General features: G+C 40.7%; 1 protein-coding gene across 1 annotated transcript in view; it reads right to left on the bottom strand.

The window, feature by feature from the left end:
• The window catches only part of Ccdc170 (coiled-coil domain containing 170), a 90,393-nt gene that overhangs the window by 48,971 nt on the left and 18,016 nt on the right, over positions 1–23,406 (bottom strand). The window contains exons 2-5 of the mRNA XM_008847749.1: positions 15,064–15,192; positions 13,194–13,450; positions 7,530–7,674; positions 3,982–4,167 (exon numbers count right to left, since the gene is read on the bottom strand). Coding sequence (XP_008845971.1) covers positions 3,982–4,167; positions 7,530–7,674; positions 13,194–13,450; positions 15,064–15,192 — 717 coding nt within the window. The remainder of the gene's footprint in view (positions 1–3,981; positions 4,168–7,529; positions 7,675–13,193; positions 13,451–15,063; positions 15,193–23,406) is intronic.

The following is a 23,406-nucleotide window of genomic DNA, read 5'->3' as shown; positions in this document are numbered from 1 at the left end:
CATCCCCCGTCCCAGTCCCCCCCCCCAACCCCTCCTCCATCCAGTGGACACTTCTGCCTCAGAGCATCTGGACTTCACTAAGGAAGTAAGTTTCCTACCTCAAAAGTGCTTTTGAAAGTACTCTGAATATCCTTCATGGGCCATTAATGTGTCAGTAAAACCACTTGACAGTATTTTGGGGTAGTAAATCATTGAAGTAATAGTTCTGTGAATAAGCACTTTATTAAAGACCTCGGGTTTTTTATTGCGCATATTTTTATTATACAATTTTTATGATTTTTGGCAGGAACCTCAAGCCAAAGCAAATGTGTTTCCAAAGTCTGGACACTATTACATCAGCCGTAGTCACTCCCAAGGAAAGACACTTATATAAGAAAGGGAATAGTTTTCTTTTTTAATGTCACATTACAAAACATTTTATTCTTGTTTCCTGCTATTCTCCAGAACTACTTTTTAAAGGTTACTATTTAAGAGGAAATCAGCATAGCTATTTATTATTGTTTTTCTGCTTACTAATAAGTAATCACTTCCAACAGACTTACATATAGGATGTAGCTGTGGCTGTTATGTAAAGGGAATGGCTAATAGAGGCAGAGTACTGGGACAGCATGGGTTCAGATCCCAGCTTTGCCATATAACTATATGAACTTGAACAAAGCACATACTCTCTCTGAGCACTTAACATGATGAATATACTGATGGTAAGTGTTCAAGAAATAAGCACACTTAAAGGAAAAAGCAAGGTCTCTAAGCACCATGCCTTGGTAATTGAAATCGAAATTCTTTACTGAATTAGCTGGCTTGGGTTGGTAACCTGAAGATTAAGTGAGCCTGAGATGGTGCCTTCTTCCATGAAGCAAAGAAGCATTAAACAGCAAAAGGGTCACAAGGGCCACCTTGAAGAGGCTTCTGCTGGATGAATTAGAATTTGGAATACCAAGAGAATAACTGACTGGAGGACAATAAAATAGTCAAAACCCATGGATCCATAAGATTAAAAAGGAAAGCTTTTTGTAGGATAGCCGCTAAAGCATGTGCCGTTCATTACTCTGTGTTCCTAATTATGGATTCAGTGTCACCAGATTCTTCAAGTTTCTGTCACTGTAACGCCCTGACAAGATGGACCATAACCCAGAAATGTGAGCTAAATAAACCTTTCTTCCTTTAACAGAGAGAAACAGAGCGACAGAGAGATTAACAGCTGATAAATGGGAAGAGTTATAAAAGTAGAAATTATCACTTTGCCACCTCTGATATGATGTTAATCCAGGCAAGATTTGATAGATACAAATATCATTAGTAATGTCCTAAAGAACAAAGCCAAGAATACAACTTAGTAGTAGAGCACTTGCCTACCATGCATGAGGCCCTAGGTTCAAACCCCAGAACCACAAAACAAGACAAAAAGAAATGAACTCATAAATATTACCCCAGAGATACCTCATGTAAATTGTAGAAGAAAAAATGCACATTTATACTGAAAAGGCAGGATATAGTGCATGTACCTATAATCTCAGTCCTCAGAAGGCTGAGGCAGGAGGATTGCCATGAATTTGAGGCCAACCTGGACCATGAAGCAAGTACCAGAACAGCCAACCAAGTTTCTCTCTCTTTCCTTTCTCTCTCTCTCTCTTCTCTCTCTTCCTCCCTCTCTCCATCCCTCCTTCTCTCTCTCAGATGAGAACACAGTTAGATGCATACTAGTACCTGTAGACTGCAAGGAAGAAATATCTGTTGTCTAAGCCATCCAGTCTGTGGATGTTTTTAATTTCATTTTCTTTTGGTTTTTGTAGTCCTGAGACTCACCTTATACATGCTAGACAAGCACCTCTCACCAAGCTATCCCACCAGCCAAGTCCATGGGCTTTTGTTGCAGCAGCATAAGCAGTCTAAGACAAGATAACAATGATAGTCCTTGCTTTTCCCACAGGCTGAAGTGTCAGGGGAGGAAACTAATGTTAAGGATTTGTTGATGCAGAAAAATGGAAATGATTAGAAATTATCATCAGTACTGGACCACCATCATACTCAGTGACATCACTGTAGACAGGGAAGTTACAGGGAAGATACCACACACCAGTCCCACAGCATTCTGCTCAGCCTGGAGACCACTGGACCTTCCTTCTTCCTTTCTCAGAGTACCAATCATTATCTAGTCAGAAGCTCCACATCACACTTTTATAAACTGACTGCACCAGCTCAGTTTACTTTTGGAAGTAAATCATTATTATTAATCCAATAACGAGTTTCTTTGTCACACAACTTAAAACATAATTAAAGGATTCTATCATTTAAACACATGGTATTCATCCTCATGTTCAAACAAGCTCTAGCTAGTTGGAAAAGATCAGGCAATTCATTGTATAAATAAAAGTTTACAATTAAGGGCTGGAGAGATGGCTCAGTGGTTAAGAACACTGGTTGTTCTTGCAGAAGACCCGGGTTTGAATCCCAGCACCTACATGGCAGCTAACAACTGTCTGTAACTCCAGTCCCAGGGGATCCAACAGCCTCTTCTGACCTCCGTGGGTACTGCATGACACGGGTGCACTTACCTACATGCAGGCAATACACACATACACATAAAATAAAAATAATTTTTTTTAAAGTTTACAATTAAGAGTCATTTCCTTTGATCAATATCCCTCAGAATTACCATATCTATATACTTGGATCCAGCAAGTCTTCTAAGATTTTATTTTATATGACACATGACACATGAAAAATTATATATGATTGCTGTGGTTTGATGAGAATGTCTCCATAGGTTCAGGTACTTGAATACTTGGCCCCCAGCTGGTGGCTATTTGGGAAAGTTATGGAACTTTTAAGAGGTAGAGCCTTGCTGGAGGAAATATGTCACTGGGGAAGGGCTTTAAGGTTTCAGCTGGCCCTACTTCTTATTCATTCATTCTCTCTCTCTCCTTCCTGTGTGCAGATGAAATGTGGTCTCTCAGCTCCCTGACTGCCAGGCCCCATGTCACCATGCCCCATGCCTTCCCCACCATGATGGACTCTATCCCCTCTGGGATTGTAAGCCAAAATAAACCTTTTCTCCCCAAAGTTGCTTTTTATCAGGTTATTCTATCAAAAATTGTAAAAGGCGCTAGGAAGATGGCTCAGTGGGTGAAGTGCTTACTGGAAAACATGAGGACTAGAGTTTGGATCCCGAGCATCAGAATAAAAAGCCAGGTGTGGCAGTTTGTGGCCATAATCCCAATGCTGGGAGATGGATACAGGAGGATCCTGGGGGCTCTCTGGGCATTCAGTCTAACAAATCATGGCGCTCCTGATTCAGTGAGAAACCCTGTCTCAAAAACTAAGACAGAGAGGAATCGAGAAAGACACCCATCTCACAGGGACACACACGTGCATCTAACACACGCACATTAATTAAGTAAAAAAAAGCAATTGTAACATTCCCTCTGAACAGTGGGTGGCTGGGGAGAGAGGGGAAATGGAGACTTGCATTTACTATCGTTGCTACACTTAGAATTTCTAATCTTGTAAACTTATTGCCTGTCTGTTCAAAATCTAAGACATCAATCTGAAAAATATCCTTTTTAAATATTTATTATGATTTTTATATGCAGGAGGATTTTGTGTGCATGTATATAAATATATCACATGCTTGCAATGCCATAGAGGTCGCTGTGGCGATCAGAAGAGGGCTTTGGATCCCTGAAAAACATCCTTATTGTCTATTAACATAAGCTATCCTCTCTATAAATTCTTTAAAGTATTTTGTATTTCTTCCAATTCAAAAAAAAAAAAAACTATATGCAGAGAAAGAGAGAGACAGAGAGGATATCAAATGGCCCACCCGGGTCACTTAACCCCGTGTTGCCTCCCCTCCTACTGAGAACAGCCTTTGAGATTGTGGTCCACAATTCCAGGGTGTTCACCGACAGCTGTTTTTCCATTTCTGCTCTGTGAAGGGGGCACACGGGCACACAGCCACACATCCTCAGCACAATGTACCTGGTTCAGCTTCTCTCTCTCCTCAGCCCAGGAGGCAGCTCTTTTCTGCTCCCTGTTGACTTCTGACGCCAGCCTCATGATCGTTTCTCTGTTAGCTTTTACCTCCATCTCATGGACATTTATAGTCGCTTCAAGAGTAACGATTTGTCCTTTCATGAACATGTTTTCCTTGCACAGCTCTCTGAGCTGAAGAGAAAGCAATTACAGCTGTGCTAAAAAGGAAAAAATGAGCAATTCCATCCACTTTCTCTAAGCAACTCAGTCTACAGTCTAATGAGGTTGTGATTCTATGAAAACAGTACAGGACTGGCCCTACAGGGATGCAAAGCATCACATTTTCAAAGGCAGACTCTTGGCAGACTCAGAGGTCAAATTTAAATTATTCAAAGGTGGCCTGAAAGCAAAGATGATGGGGGTGGGGGGAAGCTTGGTCAAGCACTGACTGACTGCAGAGGGCTGGAGGCAATCCGATGTTCTCAGATCACAACAGGAATAAGGGAGCTGTCCTTAGCCCACATCCAACTGGACCTACTGTGTGCAAGGCACCAGCACCGGTGGAAATGCCAAGAAGACAGGACAGTCATTTTTATCAATATCTTTCTAACTAACGTAAGCACAAAAAAATCTTGCCAAGACTGCTCAAGTGACAGTTACCATGGTGGTTGGGATTCACAGTCCTCTGCCTTCCGTGCTGTATATTGAAATTGTTCACTGAAAGCATTTGTAAGATTTACAAGGTGGGAGATGAAAGTGGGTTGGTTCCTTGACCTGAGGGCTTCAATCATACAGGTTAGTTCACTCTACAGGGCCATGACAATGCCTAAGGCAAGACTTGAAACTCCACGTATTTGTGTTTTGACCAACTACAGTAGTGGCACATCTCTCAGCCCCTGTACTCTGCCAGACTGGCACCATTTCAGACTCTGTTCCCTCTAGGACATTTCCTTACAGTCCCATGCTCACTCCTCGGCATCTTTCTAAGTCCCTGTCTCTTGGGGAGCACACCTTTGGTCAGTCTACCTTAGCCAACGTCCCACACCACTGACCTCCTTCATTCCCTATCCTGATCGCCAGGTGTTTTTCTTCACTGTGCCTTTTACTATACGGGATGATATTACAATTATACCTCTGCACCATCTTGACCCCGTACAATGAAAACTCTCAGAGTCTAAAATTAGTCTTGTGTCATTCACTGCCACAACCCCAGCACCCAAAACAGTGCCTAGCACATAGTACATACTCAACTAAATATTGATGAAATAGATGAATGAATATTAAATAGATTACTAAGAATGGCTCCTTTGGGGGCTGGAGAGATAGCGCAGTGGTTAAGAGCACTGGCCGTTCGTGCAGCACTGGGTTCAAATCCCAACATCCACATGGCACTAACAACTGTAACTCCAGTTCTAGGGAATTTGACCCCATCTTCTGACTTTGTCAGGCATTGCACAACATAGATGCACTTACATCCATGTAAGCAATACACTCATATACATAAAATTAAAATAATAAAAATTGTTTAAAAATTGAATGGTTCCCTTGTGTATCACGGATTCACAGGCATGCATGTGTACACATGAGTTTAGGAAGGCATGCAAAGTGAAAGAACAGCTTTGATGTTGGAGCAATTTTCTTCCACTTATAGGAACATGTAATGAGGCTGTGATCTTAATCAAAACACAAGACTTCCTGTTCATCAGTGCTTTTTTTTTTTAAGATGAACACCTGCTCAGGTTTGGGTGCTAAAACTCTAGAGTTCTATTCTGTTTAGAAATATAGGTTGTACTTATTTTCAGGTACGGCAAAGCCAAAAGGTCTTTAGACAACTGCTATTGAAGAGATCACCATTCATTACTCGTAGGTTCTCTTGCAGGGCCCCTTGGAAAAACCCTGGGGCCAGTGGGGAGGCAGAGGAACAGGGAAAGGTGGACAACAGGCTTCCTGTGACTTCTCCGGGAAACAATGGACAAGGTAGAGTGAGCAGGCTTGGGACTGACAGTATAATTTAAGTGGCTCTAGGGTGTAGAAGTTGTCCAGTGCCATCTGGAACCTGGCTCTGGGGTGAACAAAGCAGCAGGGCAGTGATCAGGAGTGCAAGATCCAGGAGTGGCTGCCAGTAGGCTCTGGTATTAGCTTGTGTGTGAAAGCTGCACTATCAGGAAGTCACCTAACATCTGCAGAAGCTGGCTGGCTCTTGGAGGAGTGGACTCTCCTACTCAGTAAGGGAAAAGCATGAGGAATACAGAAAATAAGGGGGCATACTTAATAGAGGTGAATCCGTCTGAATACACTTAAGTTGTCTCTGATGAAAGGAAAGGCGTCACAAAGATGGAGCTTTTGAATTTCTCTTTGCTATGTCTACCGCTTGCCTTGAAAGATGATCCCCAAACTGCATGGAAAAGCAGACTTGTGTAGGGGAGCACCTGGTCCTATGTTAGCTAGGAGTAGGCCCATCTAGCACCTGTGAGGACCCCAGGTAATCTATTCTTTACCCTATACAGTGGACTCTTGCTAGAGCTTGCAGAGTAGACACTGGAGACACTTGAGTGGCAGACAACTAAAGTGACTTATAAAAATGTCTGCCCAAATGTTTGTCAGGTTTATGAATGAGAAAATACCCTGCACCAAGCAAACTATTCAATTGGTATCATTAATTTCCGTCTTAATAGTGATTTGGCAATAAATAAGATTTTGTTCGTTTTAGGGGTGTTGTTGATCTTGTTGTTTGATTCTTTGGTTAATTTTGGGGTTTTTCAGGCAGGACCTCTCTGTAGCCCCAGCTGACCTGGAAATCACTATGTAGGTGAGGCTGGCCTAACTCAAACTCACAAAGATACACCTGCCTCTGCCTCCCAAGTGCTGGAATTAAAGGTTGTGCCACCGTACCTGATGATTTCATTAGTTTCAATGTAAAGTTTTAAAGTACTTTAGAGCTAATTCTAACCTTATACTTAATACTTATGCCCAAAATGACATGTCTCTTTGCACTCCTTTTGGCAGAGGGAGAATAGTTTGTTAAATATACTGTAAGAGGGCAGTAGGCTGGACACCACAGCCTGTGGCCCGCACTTCATGTCCCATGTCCCTCTCATCCCGCCCCCTTCTTCAAAGGATACGGGGCAGGGGTAGAGGAATAGAGGGGGAGGGGGAACAGCAGAAACTAATAAAATATGACAATGAAACCTAATGCTGTGCATGTTAATTTAAAATTGTAATAAAGATTTTTAAATGATACATCTCATTTTTTTGTGTTTGTAACTAAAAGAAAAATCACTCACAAATACATCATTAAGATGAATAAATAGTTGTATTTGGCAATCTAAATATATTTTAGATAAAATAATCAATCCCTTTTAGAGACTAATCTCCAATAATGCTAGGAAAGATCTTGGAATTGAGGATCATAGAGGTCACACACTTCATTAATGTTACCTTTGGGCTCCTGTCCCCATCTCCTGCCACCCCAAAACTAACCACAGCACTTCCTTCCCTGTCACATGTTAGAATGGCCTCTGTTTTTACAGTGTCTTTAATCTGCATGCAAACACCTTTAAAATTAAATCTTCATCTGATGCCACGTCTTGCTTCTCTTCTAGACCCAAGCAGTCATGAAGCTGAGTTCGAAATTCCTCGTGTCTCCTACAATTCTCTGAAACTTGTTTCTTAGTCTCCTCACTTTCCTTTGAACAGTTTCTATCAAGCAAATAAAAATAAATCAAGGTTTAGTACCACAGCAGGTAACACTCATCAAAGCAAGTCAGGACTTGAGCTGTCTGTGGAAAATAACTGTCATTTTCAATACAACACAGCCTCCCAGTCACACTGCAAATTATTATCAACCAAGTCCTGTTAGGAAAGGAGGAATGTCAAAGCAATATCAGGACACTTACACACTGCAGAAATGTAGCTAAATCTTCATGATGTCTACAGGATATCATGTAAGAGGAGGGAAGGAGTCTCTGCCTCCTGTTTTTAAGCCATTGAAATTTGCAGAGGTGAAGATAAACATCCACAGACCTTGTGCCTTGTCTGTGGTCACAACCTCCAAGCCCCTGGGTCTCTATTGGGGCCTCCACAGGGAAGGAGAATGACCTTGTATGGCTAAAGGACCAAGTTTCATTTCATTCTTAAATATTATGCAGTGATCTCTAAGAGTTCTGGTTCACAGCCAAGTATAAATTATAAAATAGATACAGTCAGATACATAGAGAGATGCATTGACACATAGATGATAGATAGATAGATAGATAGATAGATGATAGATAGATAGATAGATGATAGGTACATACATTCATACATACTTAGATACATATATACATACAAAGATACATCGATACATAAATACATAGATATATGCATACATACATAGATACTTAGATGATTGATAGATCAATGATATATACATGCATACATACTTAGATATATACATACATACAAAGATAGATATAAATACATAGATACTTAGATACATGCATGCATACATACATACAAAGATACATGTATAGATAGATGATAGATAGATAGATAGATAGATAGATAGATAGATAGATAGATAGGCATATACATAGACTCATAGGTAGATACATAGATAAAAATATGCACAAACAGATATGTATATAGATACAAAGATAGATATCTGGAGCAGGCAATGTTCCACCTCCAGAAAGAAAAGTGTTCAAGGACCAGAAAAGTTCCTTATGAATAGCTACACACAGAATCTTTGGAATATTGGCAGTGTATGAAACTGACCAATCTAAAGGAAAAATCAGGAGATTTTAGGTTTGTTACAGATTTGTTGAAATAGCATAGCTCATTTCTAATGCTTTAAATGTTCAGGACTAAGAGATCATCAAAAAATAGATATACTTTTAAGACAAATTAGAATCATTTCAGTAATTTAGTATCATTTTTCAGTATCCTAGACAATAAACATGATTATTGCGTTCTCTTTTTCCCACGTTGAGTGTTTACTGCAATTTTTTTACTCTATTCACAGATTAACAAAGCATGTAATTGCATGTACTCAAAAGCATATCATATTTCCATTTAGAAAAATGTAACAATAAATGGCTAACATCAATGCATCTCTGTCTTTTGTGCTCATGAAAGGCACAATAAATGCTGTGGCTCTGATAGATTTGCATATGTGATCCCATGCATTATCCCCAAGATTTAAAACTTACATCTCTACTGCAAAGGTCTCTAAACTGTGACCACAGCTATTTGCTTTTCACCTCACCCAATAAAATTCCAGAAGCCTACCTCAAGGAAATAATCACATAAATATGAAAATAGGAATGTCTATGTATGTCCGTTATAGCTTGCTTTGTGGTTTTTTAAATTTTTTAAATTTTTATTTATTATTTTTATTTTATGCATATGCATGTATTGCCTGCATGTAGGTAAGTGCACCCATGTCATGCAATGCCTGCGGAGGACAGAAGAGGCTGTCGGATCCCCTGGAACTGGAGTTACAGAAAGTTGTTAGCTGCCATGTGGGTGCTGGGATTTGAACCTGGATCTTCTGCAAGAGCAACCAGTGTTCTTAACTGCTGAGCCATCTCTCTAGTCCCCACTAATTTTGTAATAAAATTAGTGTAAGTGTTGATAGACAAGAGCAAAAGAACTGGTTGAGTCAATTAAGCTATTTTAGCAATGGAATATAAAGGGCCATTAAGATTATAAATTGAATGACTCTTTAAATTATCAACAATGTATTATTCAGTAAAAATAGTGTATTGAGCCAGGCATGGTGGCACACACCTTTGATACAAGCACTCAGGATTCAGGAAGGTGGATTTCTGTGATTTCAAGGCCAGCCTGATCTACTTAGTGACATTTCAGGACAGCCAGGGCTACAAAATGAGACCCCGTCTCAAAAGAAAAAAATACATATACTATATTACATAATGTTATTTAGGTGAAACTGTATGAAAATATGTTCAAAAAGTGTTCATTATAAGCTTTTCTATAAACAAAAGTTTTGAATAAGTTTTTCATTTCTTCTTGGCATTTTCTGTATTTAAAAAGTTTTTTTACAATAAGTGTATGACATTTTTATTACTCATTTATCTAGTGGATATGACATTTTTATTACATATTTATGTAGTGGATAATTAATCAGCACTTACTATGCCCTGGACCCTATTAAAGGTGCTAAAGATAGAAGAGTAAACAAAATAGAGTCCTTGCCCTCATGACTCATGTCATGTCTGAAAAGACAGACAATAATCAAAATGTCAATTCATATAAAATATACAATGTGTTATAAAAGGACTGGAAGTAAATGATCAAGCAAGAAAGAGAGTCAGAAATATTGGGAGGGCATGTGTGGTGGCACATATCTTTAATCCCAACACAGGAGGCAGAGGCAGGTGGATCTCTTTCTGTAAGTTTGAGGCCAGCCTGGTCTACATAGCAAGTTCCAGGCCAGCCAGTTCTACATAGTGAGATCCTGTCTTAGAGAAAGAAAGAAAGAAAGAAAGAAAGAAAGAAAGAAAGAAAGAAAGAAAGAAAGAAAGAAAGAAAGAAAGAAAGGAGAAGAGAGGGAGGGAGAGAAAGAGAGAAAGAGCGAGAGGGAGGGAAGGGAAGGAAGGAGGGAGGAAGGAAGGAAGGAAGGAAGGAAAGAAGGAAGGAAGGGATTAAGAGAGGTAAAAGTTCAGATGTGGCATTCCTAGCAGGGCTGAAAGAGAAGGTCCTTCTGAATGAGCGCATAGCTCAGAGGTAGCCATGGTAACTGTGGAAGTGCTCTGACAACAGGGGGATGAGGTCTTGAAAAGGTCCTGAGGTAGGATTGTATCTGTCCAGTTTAAGAAACAGGAAAGAGCCGGGCATGGTGGTGCATGCCTTTAATCCCAGCACTCTGGAGGCAGAGGCAGGCAGATCTCTGTGAGTTCAAGGCCAGCCTGGTCTACATAGTAAGTTCCAGAGAGACCCTGTCTCAAAAAGACAAAAAAAAAAAAAAGAAGAAAGAGAGAAAGAAAGAAAGAAAGAAAGAAAGAAAGAAAGAAAGAAAGAAAGAAAGAAAAAGGAAAGAAGCCAGGGCTGTGGACCAGAAAGAATAAGGGAGAGACAGTCAACATCAGCAAATTAGCACTTTTAGGTCATGAAAACACTAAGTCTTTACCCTAAGTAAGAAGAGAAATCACTGAAGGACCCTGAGCTAAGGACTGACATGATCTATTTGTGCTTTAATGGGATCATTCTGGCTACAGGGGACATCGACAGAAGAAAGAAAAACACTGTTATGTACTGAGTGTTTGTGTGTCTCCAGAATTCCTATGTTAAATCCCTAACCCCCAGTGAGATACAGTATGTGGGGCTGAGGCCTCCACAAGCTAGGTATTAAGTCATGAAGGTAAAACCCTATGAATGAGATAAGTATGTTTTAGGCAGAGACATGAAAGAGATAGATCTTCCACTATGGGAGGATACAAGAAGAAATTCATCTTCAAACCAGGAAGTAGGTCCTCATCAAGAAAGGAATCAGCTAGCACCTTAATCTTGAACTCCCCAGGCCCCAGAAATATGAAGAATAAATTTCTGCTAGCTAAGCCATCTGGTTTGTCATATTTTTAGCACCCCAAATTAATCAAAGAAAAAATGGGTACCAGGAGTGGGGTGCTACCATAGCATATACTTGCTGCCATAAATACAGGTGAGACATGATAGTGTTATTGGGGTATCAGATGAGAAGTATTCAATATTGAGTTTTATTTTAAGATAGATATGATTGGATTTGTTAAATAGACACAAATATGAAAGAAAACAGAACCAAGGATTTTTTTTTAACCTAAAAATTAGAAGAATGGAATCACTACCAAATCAGATGAGCACAGGAAGATACAGTGACATCAGGAACTTTGTTTGGAACATAATAAGTTTGAAGTACCTGCTGGGTATCTACCTGAGGATGTCCAGTAGAAGGCCAGATCTGTTTGTCTTGCACTCTGGGAAGAGATTCAAGCTAGATATAGAACTGTGGTAGCAGCATTTAGATAGATAGACTTAAAGCTGAGAAAGGAAATGACATGGAAAAAGAAGACAGTCGAAGACTGAGACATGAGGCACCCCAGTACATGGAGATGAGGACAAACACCCAGAAGAAAAGTAAGATACAGGTTAGTTGTGTGTAGTACCCTGGAAGCCAACTGAGGAAAGTGGTTCACAAACCAGTTGTCAGACGCTGCAGAGACTGAACATGAACTTGCCCTGGTTGGTCTTACTGAGTCATTTCAATGGAGCAGATGAAAGAGAAACTGGACACATGGGTTTGTGAAAACAGTTCATGATCCCTGTAATCCCAGTTCTCAGGAGGACAAGAAAGGAAGACTGAGTTCAAGACTATCTAGGCTACACAGGGAGACCCTGTCTCAAAAACAAACAAGAAAAGGAGTTCTGTTATAAATGGAAGAAGACAAGAACTGAAATCATTGGTTAATTCTTTTTAAAGATGGTATAAGTAAATAATCTCCACTACTTCAATAATAGGGGTATTCAAAGCTAGTCATGGTGTAATGTTCCTGTAATCCTAGCACTCAGGAGGCAGAGAAAGGACGATCTCAAATCTAAGGCTACATAGTAATACCCTGTCTTATAAAAAAATAAAGTCATTCATAGAATTTTTAAAAAATTTTTTGGTCTTTTGTGAGACAGGGTCTCCCTGTAGCCCCAGCTGTCCTGGAATTCACTATGTAGATCAGGTTGGCCTTGAACTCAAAGAGATCCTCCTGCCTCTGCCTCCCGAGTGCTGGGATTAAAGGCAAAGAAACCAGTTCAGTTTTGTTTTAGTAATGACTTCGTGTCAGAGCTAGGTATAAGATACCGACTTTCATAAGTCCTCTACATAAATATGCAGCAAAACCTAACGGGGAATGTTCCAAGATGGTCTGGCTTCCTGGTGTTTTTATAGCTAGCCTCCAAATAAACATTGTCTTCTGTGGGCTTCCCTGACACCTCAAGGTTAAGCATCTTCTTATAGGGAATCTTCCACTTATGCATACAAGAAGCATTTACAAGACAAAGCTGTGTTTGATGTCACTTAGAAACAAGCTTGAGCAAACTGCAAGACTGCAAAGATATTTGAGGTCTGTAATTTTTAATTAAATTTTAAGGTCAAATAATGTGAAATATTCAAAGCACATTCAAGATGTATGTTGATCAAAAGGTAGTATGACAACTCATGAAATTGAGAAACACTGAAGCTTCCTTACAGTAACTTCTCCTCTAGTTTTAGAACTTTCTTCACAAATTCCTGGTTCTCCCTTATTGCGGTGTGAGCTGTGATTTCTATTCTGATTTTAGAAGTGGAAAGTGCTGCTGATTCTTCCTCAAGTTCCTGAACTCTGTCTCTCAAAGAGGTGAGGAGAGATGACTTTCTGGCGTTATTTTCTTTGTAGCTCTCCATTTCAGCCTTCAGCTCCTGACAGTAAACTTCTTTAGAAAGCATCTTGGAACGGAGGTCTCGAAGCTAACATGGAAAGAGGTTAAAAGAAGAGTTGGGAAGATTTAACGCTGTGCCATTTGAAGTACTGACAAGCAGCCCCAAACCAGAATTTAAAATTTTACTTTTTTATTCATGACTTAATCCAATTTCATTTTCTTTTTCCTATATTTGTATTTGAGTTACTAATTGGAAATTGTACCTGAATACTGGTCTTCATAGTCTATCTTTTTCAAAAATTGGTCATGCTTCCTCCAGCAAGGCCACACCCCCTAAAGTTTCCATGACCAAGAATTCAAATACTCAAGCTTATGAGGGTTATTTTCATTTAAGTCACTAAAGAGACACAGCATAGTGGAAAGCAGTTGTATAGCATGCATGAGATCTTCAGTTCAATCCTCAGCCTACACACACAAAAAAGGGCAATGTCTGAAGTTAATTTCATCCCACCCAGGAAATACTTGTGGTGGATCTTGCAAAAAGCAATAAAATATTTTGCAATGGGAACCCATTTACTTCATCAGTATTGCTCCTTTTGCTGCTGATACAGAATGATTTGGGGAATCTCCAAGCCACACTGTGATTTCATGGCCACAACTGTTTCGCAAGCAAATCCAGATGTTCAGGATATCACTGTATTTCTCCCATTTGCTTTCTTGAACCATAATTGAAGGTGATAAAGAAAAGCAATATTCAGATTTCTGAACACAAAGTAAACAGTTCGGCTTTTGTAAATTCAGGGGTGTCAAATGCTGGAGGACACATGTGTCCTACAGACTGGGGTGTTGGGTCTCCTCTGCAGGAAAGTCTATGATGCATGCAGTTCTTCAGAGCACTTCGTGTGCATGCATGCAGAGTCTCACACGCTAATGACTGGCTTGTCTTTCAGCAGGTTCCCGGCACACTCAGTGACACCTCTAATTACCTCACATGCCAGCCTAGACCCTCACAGCCACTGGGCCAGGATCAGAATGAGTCTATGGAGGCCCCTGGTATACTCCAGATGCAGTGTACCTTAGAATTTTCCCAGCCAACCGGAACTCCCACAAGGAAGGAATCCAGAACTCCTTTTTAAGAGCTCTGGATTACAGGGCTGGAGAGATCGCTCAGCAGTTAAGAGCACTGGCTGTTCCTGCAGAGGACCAGGGTTCGATTCCCAGCACCCACATGGCAGCTACGAACTGCTACAAACTGTCCTTAACTCCAGTTCCAGGGGAATCCAAAGCCCTCTTCTGACCTACCTGACACAGGAGCACTCACATACATGTAGGCAATAAACCCATATACAGAAAATAAAAATAATAAATAAAATATTTTTTAAAAAGAGCTCTGGGTTGCAAGCAACCCACTTTAAAGGAAGACATTTCAAAAGGGGCTACGGAGTTCCCTCGAGACCCATTTGACTTCAACCCAAAGTCTTCAGTGCCCCCAGGTTGCCCAAGGATACAGAGCCATCTCTGAGATCCAAAATTCAATATATTGCTGGAGAGGCTAAGGACACAATAAGAGAATAAAAATAAACTTGGCCAAAATATCTAAATCTGTTTCCTATATCCTGCTTCTAACCCTCTACACTCTGTTTCACTCCATAAGATGCTAAAAAAGACCCACCTCTGAGAGTTGAAGATGTGCTGACTCACCTCAGACTGAGTGCACTCGAATTTGACCAAAGTTGCTGCAAGTTCACTTCGAACATTTTCAACCACATTCCTGTAGTGGTTTAGTTGCTCCCGAGTAACTGGGACTTCCAAAGGATGATCACCAGCTTCCTAGTAAAGTTCCCCCAAAATACAAGCATAAGGAAGAATGTTAATCTGTCCTGTGAGTCAGCACAAAGAAAGCTTGGGCAGAAGTTTTCTTTGTATTTCAAATGTGTAGAAAATACTACCCAGAAATGTGCTATGCTCAGACCACTTTGACCTCATTCTCAAGGTGCAAAAAAGGCAAAAGACAGCCCAGGAAACAATGATGCAGTCCCTGGGTGGTAGAGAGATAAGGCATTGAAGAATTCAGGTGGGTATGGTAGTGCACGCCTTTCATCCTAACACTCAGGAGGCAGAGGCAGGTGGATCTCTGTGAGTTCAAGGCCAGCCTGGTCTACATAGTGAGTTCCAGGCCAGCTGGAGCTAAAACAGAGACCCAGTCTCAAAAAGAGAAAAAAAAAAAAACATTGATCTTTGTGGAGCTGGACAGATGACTCAGCAATTAAGAGCACTTGCTGCTCTTATAGAGGACTCAGGTTCAGTTCCCAGCACCCACATGGTGGCTCTCATTGCTCCAGAGGATCCAATACCCTCTTCTGGCCTCCACAAGTACTGTGTGCACAGGGCACAAATACATACATGCAGACAAACATTCATATACATAAAATTTTAAATTTATAAAAAGAGAGAAAGAGAGAGAATTAGTCTTCAAGCTGGGCACAGCAGCCCACACCTCTGATCCTAGAACTCAGAAAGCTGAAGCAGGAAGATGAAGAGTTCGAGGGCAGCCTGGGCAACCTGCTCCTTAAGCCAAATGTGGTTGTTCACACCTTTAATCCCAGCACTCAGGAGGCAGAGGCAGGTGAGCTCTGTGAGATCAAGACCAGCCTAGCCTACATAGTGATTTCCAGGCCAGCTGGAGCCATAGGGAGACACTGTCTCAAATAAATAAATAAATAAAAATGTCATGAATGAGTGTCAAATTTTGGGAAAAAAATGTCAAATTTTTATTTGTAATTGATATGATCGTGTAGATAGCCCCTGGATATGGGTCCATGCCCTGGAGTCTAGTTAATCTACCAGGCATCACACCAGTAAGGAAAACTGACTCTGATGGAGAGGGGAATAGGTCTGAATAGGATCAAAGTACATTGTATAAAATTCTGGAATCAATAAAAATAAATTAATTAATAAATAAAATGCTACATCCTGTGGGACAATTTTCATTATTCTTGAGCACATATGAAAATGATCAGCTACTCTCTGGTCTTGTTGCCTCTCCAAGATCACATGACTTACATGTAAATGGTTGCCTCCTTCCCAATGGTTCATTTCACCTTTTCCTCTAAAACTCACAGTCTCTCTGGTGTCCTGAAAGTAATTCTCGATGAGTATGTGAGATGAGAGGCAGAAGGATGAAGATTTACAGAAACTCTGTGCTCCTAAAAGAAAACAGCCCTGGCCCCACTGACAGCTGCTGAAGGCCTAGCCAAATCATTCCAATTTTTCAAGATAAGCCATATATTTTGACTTTTGGGGGTAAAAATTTCCAGTTTCTACTACTTGACAACTGATTTAAATGTTTAAAAAAGAAAAACTACAAGCCAAGTAAACACACCTGTGTAGCAGAGTTGGAAGGGTGGGTCCAAGTTGGCCACCTCTGGTTCTCTTCCTGATCCCCATGCCGATGTGTGTATCCATTAAGGATAATTCCTTAGTTCAGCAGCATGATGGTTTGTATTGTCAATTTGACAGGATTTAAAATCACCTTACAAGCTAACTCCGGACATGTCTACGAGGGAGTTTCTAGATTAGATTACCTGAGGTGGGAAGACCCAACCCTGAAGTGGGAAGACCCACCCTAAGTCTGAGTGGCACCACCCAAAGGACAGGGGCCCCAAACAACAAAAGAGAGACACAACATCTCTCTGCAATGTAGCCAGCTGCCTCATGCTCCTGCCATCATGTCTTCCCCACCATCATGGACTGTGCTCTCAAACTGTGAGCCAAAACAAACCCTTCCTGCCTTAAGTTGCTTCAGTCAGACATGTTGTTACTGTAATGAAAAAGTGACTAAAACAGACACATGAGTGTAGCCAGCTCTGTGAAGTCTCCAGGCTCAGTGGTCTTTGTGAAACACATGCAAGAAAACTATTCATTTATTTTAAGGAATATGAAAGTGGTCACATAAAGGAGAATTTTGTGGGATATCCTCAGAAGACACATCAGGAAAACCACTGATGAATGCCAGAGACTACTCAACTGCCAATGACTAGTGTCTGATATACGCATTGTGCTGGATAGCTTCAGTTGTCAACTTGACATACCTGGGTAGAGGGAACGTCAACTGAGGAATTTTCTCTATTGGATTGGCCTGTGGTGATGTCTTTGGAGTGTTTTCTTGATTGCTCAGTCATGTAAAAGGGTCCAGCCCACTGTGGGCAGTGCTACCCCTGGGCAGGTGGTCTTGGGCAGGTAAGAAAACAGGCTGAGCACAGGTCAGGGAGCAAGCCAGTAAGCAGCATAACTCCATGGTCTGTGCTTCAGTTCCTGCCTCCAGGTTCCTGCCCTGAGTTCCTGACTTGACTTCTCGATGAACTGTGACCTGGGAGATGTAAGATAAAATAAACCCTTTCCTCCTCAAGTTGGTTTTGGTCCAGTGTTTTTATCACAGCAATTGAAAGCAAACTAAACACTCATGAATGCAAAAGTCATCATGCAGTCTTGAACTTGACAACAAGTGTTGCCATGACTCATGTACAGCAATCTACAAGGTGCCAAACAAAACCTCCAAGGCACTTAGTTACAGCCAGGGTTTGCCAATCACAACACAGCCAAGGAAATGTGTCTATGATCTGTTGGAGAGGAAGCAGAACAATTGAACTGAAGCTCTTGTTGCAGGACCACATCCCGCCAGCCTCGCTCAGAATTCAAAAGGGTCTCAACCACCCTCACCAAACAGCTGGACTTCCCACAAGACACCATGAGAGAATGCAGGGCAGTCAGGAGAGGTTTCAACCCTGGTATATATGTCCCACTATTTTATGAAATTCAATGGGAAAATAAATTCTCCGGCAGCTATGATGATTTCTTTCAATGACAAAATATTTTTGTTTAGCAAGTGATATAATCAACACATTATTTTACATCTCCTTATAATAAAGTAGTATGTCCATTGAATGTAATATTAAGAGCCAGATGAAACAGTCCAGAAATAGCCACCATTTTAGCAGATCTTAATCTAAATCAGAACAGTACCAAAAGTACTTCAAGCGTTCACAGTGAGATGAGGATGTATATTAAGATACAGCAGGCAAGGGCACTTGCTGCTCTTGCAGAAAATCAGAATTTAGTTCCCAGCATCCACATGGCAGCTCACAACTACCTATGATCTGGCATTCTCTTCTGACCTCCATGGGAACCACACATATGCTCACACAGACATATCAACATAAATTTAATTTTTTTTAATTTTTTAAAGATATAACAAAGCTGGGAATGCATAATGCTCAGTGACAGAGCACTTGTCTAGCATGTACAAGCCTTGGGTTTGATCCCTAGTACCACAAAAATAAATTAAATAAATAATAAATAAATAAATAATGTCTGAGGCTGGAGAGACGACTTGGCAGTTAAGAGCACTAGCTGCTCTTGCATTAAAAACAGGTTCAGTTCCCAGCACCCATATGGTGGTAATTCCAGTTCCAAAAAAATCTAATGTTGTCTTCTGGCCTTCATGGGCATTGTATGCATATGGTGTACTTACATAAACGCAAGCAAAGCACTAATGCAAATAAATAAATAAATAAATAAATGAATAAATAAATACTGTCTGACCCAGGAACACAACTCTCCAATTACCTCCCCTTGAAAATTATTCACACTTGTGCATAAGGATAATTATTCCATGATTTGCAATAACAATAAAAGGGAGAGATGCTAATCATGTGACAATTATTTTTTAAAAACATTTCCACACTGTAGAATCCTAAACAACAGATAGAATAACATAGATCTTGGAGCTTAATAATACCTCCAAGATACATCACTGAACAAAAATAAAAAAGTGCAGAACCACAGTTCAATGCTTGTTTTTATAAACCAAGGAGGAAGAAAAGTACCCATGTACGTATTTCCCACAAGTACATGTAGAGACAAAACAGAGACGGTAGACAGACATGCTATCTGCTAACAGTACTTTACCCAGCAGGCCTGGGGTTGCACTGAAGACACCGAAGCAATGGTTCATTTTATTTTTACATTATTTGTATAATTAAATATAAGTTTTTTGTTTTGTTCTGTTTTTTGTTTGTTTGTTTTGTTTTGTTTTTAAGACAAGGAAGTTCTCCCTGTAGCCCCAGCTGGCCTGGAACTCGATATGTATACCAGGCTGACCTCGCTCTCACAGTGCTCCTGAGTGCTGGTATTAAAGACATTGCCACCATGCCCGGCTATTAAATACTTTTAAGGGTCAAGCACAGATGTAAGCTACAAGCTCTGTTATGCAGTGTACCTACAAAGCACAGCAGGACAGAGAAACGACTGCAAGCAGACACAGACTTACACAGCCGAAACTTGACATTTCAGGAGGGTTCTCTTGATTATGTCTTCCTGTGGTTCATAATTTTTGTTAAATTTTCCAACATTTCCCATAAGTATTAAACAATCTTCACTCTAATTTTTTTATTCCATTCAAAATGGCAAGATTAAGACTTCATTCATTGATCATCCCATGAGGATAATCAAAGTCATTAGGTACCTCCCAGCTAACCCATGAAGCAATTTCATATTAATTTTAGAGAAACAACTACATATGATTTGATTCTACTACTGAAATCATTATGATAATGATTGAAATTGCCTCACGGGGTGCCTCATAGTCTTTTCAGGATAAAGGATAGTTTCAAAGCTCAGTGGCATAAAGCAAAGATAAGCACATTCATAATTTAGTGCACAATGTGCCCAGTTATCTGACCTGTGAACAGTGTCTTGGACCAATCTTGCTTCTATGGTGCATAGTTGTCTTATTATCCCATGAGCAAGAAGAAGAGGAGGATGGAGAGGAGGAGGAAGAGGAGGAGGAGGAGGAGATCACTGTCTGCTCAGACACACAAAACTCCTAAGTCCATTCCACTTTGATCTTCCTATCGCACAACTAATCCCCTTTATTCCAGTCTGAATTACCAGACTATTCCATTATCGAATTCTCTCTCTCGCTGGCTCACTCTCGCTCTCGCTCTCTCTTGCTCTCTCTCTCTCCCTCCCTCCCTCCCCCCTTTCTCTCACACACACACATTTCCAGTGCTGCCCAGTGGAAACCCCTTCTAAGACATTCTCCTCTGCTGTTCAACTTCTTTGCACCAAGTAGTTTGTTCCTTAATTCATGATGGCATAAATTGACTTGAAAACCGCAATTCTTCACCTAATCATTCCTCCAGTCCATGGGTGGCCGTCCTTTTGATGTTGAAATATGACAATCTGAAATGTGTTCTGTCACATTCATAACTATCCTGAGACACATGTGGTTCATGGGCCATGGGTTGGACATGCATGTTCCCATCAATTTTTGATGAGTTATCTGTTCTTCTCCCTAATTGGAAGGACTTTCCTGAGGCTCCCGTTTTTCCTTCGTCTGTCCGTACATGATCTCAGGGGCTCATTCATGCCTGAAGAGGATAGTGTGATGAATATAGGATCCAGGAAAGAAATCTGAGTAACCACACTTTAGCAGCTGTAGAAAGACTTTCGTAGGACATTTCTGCATAAAACCAAGGAGTTCAAACAAAGTTGACATATTATTTTACATTATTTTCCCTTGGACTTTATTATTGTTTACATAAAACCCTTTCTAATTCAATATGCCTACTGAAAAGAATACACTGTTCTCGGGGGCTGGAGAAATAGCTCAGAGGTTAAGAGCACTGACTGCTTTTGCAGAGGACCTGGGTTTGATTCCCAGCACCCACATGGCAGCTACGAACTGTCCTTAACTCCAGTTCCAAGGGAATCCAAAGCCCTTTTCTGACCTCTGCAGCATTGCGCGACATGGGTGCACTCACATACATGCAGGCAATACACTCACACATAAAACAAAAATAATAAATAATTTTTTTATTTAAAAAAAGAAAAGAATACACTGTTCTTAAGTATTGTTCATATTATTGCTTTGTTGAAGCTATTACGTCTTTCTTTCATGAGGTGACCAGGAGCTGCTGTTAGAACTACAGGCACCAATCTCTCTTTATATTTGCTTCAAGAACAAGTCCTGAAGTAGTCTATACTACAGAACTAATATACACTGATCCAAGAACTGTCCCCATTCACTATTCACAACAACAAGTACTTTACCCACTAAGTCATATCTCCAGTCTCCTGAATATTGTGCTGTATTTTGCTTTGATGGATTTGGGGGATAAGCTCTGTAAAAATTTAGAATTCTGCTTTTTTTTTTTTTTTGAGACAGGTTCTCATGTAGGCCAGACTGGCCTCAAGTTCACTATGTAATAGAGAATGACCTTGAGCTCCTGATCCTCCTCTTCCCCCACATCCTAAGTGCTGGGATACAGGTGTGTGTTGCTATGCCCAACTTCTTTATAAACTCTTACTGGCTGCAGAGGCAACAAACGTCCCTGAACTTGAACCCCAGCATGCACAAAGACAAGGCAGGATCCGAGGAGGACAGGCTCAAGGGACAAAGAGGAATTGTGGAGCTCTAGCAATACTTGAAATGTGTTTGTTGATCAAGGACATTTGGACATTTTGGGGCAGGAAATTCACTGCTAAGATAGATGGAATATAAATAATGCAGTAGCCAAAATATGAGTGTCTTCAAGGTTGAAAATAGGAATTCAATGATTTTAATTTTTCTCCTAACTATAAAAACTTCTCCTATGAACAAAAGAGAAGCCAGAAAGAAAGAAAAAAACTTCCTAAATAACATATGTGTTGAACCAAACCCCAGTTTTCTCTTCCAAATCAGCCCTTAGCACTGCCCAAGGAAAGCTATTGAATTGCTGTTGCTTCAGGTTTTCTAGCAGCTGTTTCTTCTGTTAGGAGGAATCTGTGACCTCCAGCAGGCACAAACTCCTGATAGCGACAAGGCCTCCTCAAAGACCCGTTTGGAAAACAAGTAGAAGGTGGAAATATTAGAAAAATGTAAGCAAATCATTTGCTTCAGAAAGAAACCAAATAATTTTCAGTCTTCCTAAGTCATTCATGCAAAGTTGGGATCACTGAGATGACTCATCCAGTAAGGGGTGTTCGCTGCCAAGTGTGACAAACCCGAGTTAGGTCACCGGATCCCACAAGGTTGAAGGAGAGAACTGACTCCCAAATGTTGTTCTCTGACCTCCGCTTGTGTATGTACACACACATAAATGGATAAAATTTAATTGATGTTTTTAAATTTTTTATGGAAAGGAACAAATATCCACAACGAATTGTTCAGAATGACTTTTCATGTAGTTCATTCCCAGAATAAATCAGGTTCATTGTGGATCTCAAGCCCTCCACCACAGTACTTAGCAACTGTCATCACTCATTCTGAGGGTGACAAGTGTCCTCAGAAACTCTTCAGGGAGGACGGACATCATAGACTTCTGTTTACAATGAAACCACATCCTTTTAAAGGTGGGTCCACCATCTCCTTAAACTAGAGATCACCTCACTTCTCCCCACAATCCAAATCCTACTCTCCCTAGAAGCTCCAGTGAAGGCATCTGTGAGTTCAAAGAAAGCATCAGAGGCCAACAGAGAACATGCCATCGGCCACCGCATAACCTTACTAGCCATCTCCCCTCCTCTCACACATACAGTCCAAGTCTCTTCAAGCCATCTGACTTCTGACTAGCTTCCTGTAGAACTTCACGAGTAGAAACTCCCTCAGACTTCATCATTGCTTCAGCTCTCTTCCCATAGCAACCTGTGCTTCCCCGTCAGGGCTCTCAGCCCAGAGGAAGGTATCAATTACATGTGAAATCAAAACTGCAGTGTCTTGGGCTGACAAGACAGTTTGGTGGGCAAAGGCGCTTGCTGACAAGCCTGGTAACTGAGTTCCATCCCCAAGACATACATGGTCGAAGGAGAGAATTGACTCCACAGGTCATCCTCTGCCCTACACATGCACGCACACACACACATACACACACACACACACACACATAAATTAAAATGTGATAGGAAAATTTTTTTTAATTCAGAGAATGATGTAATTACTGTGTGCATAATCAAGCAGATGGGTGGCTGGAGTCCTTTACAACATCTCACTCTTCCCATTGGATT

This window comes from Nannospalax galili, unplaced genomic scaffold (assembly GCF_000622305.1).
Source record: "Nannospalax galili isolate Female #2095 unplaced genomic scaffold, S.galili_v1.0 scaffold563, whole genome shotgun sequence".
NCBI classification, from domain to species: Eukaryota; Metazoa; Chordata; class Mammalia; order Rodentia; family Spalacidae; genus Nannospalax; species Nannospalax galili.
This window is presented reverse-complemented; position numbering and strand designations above follow the sequence as displayed.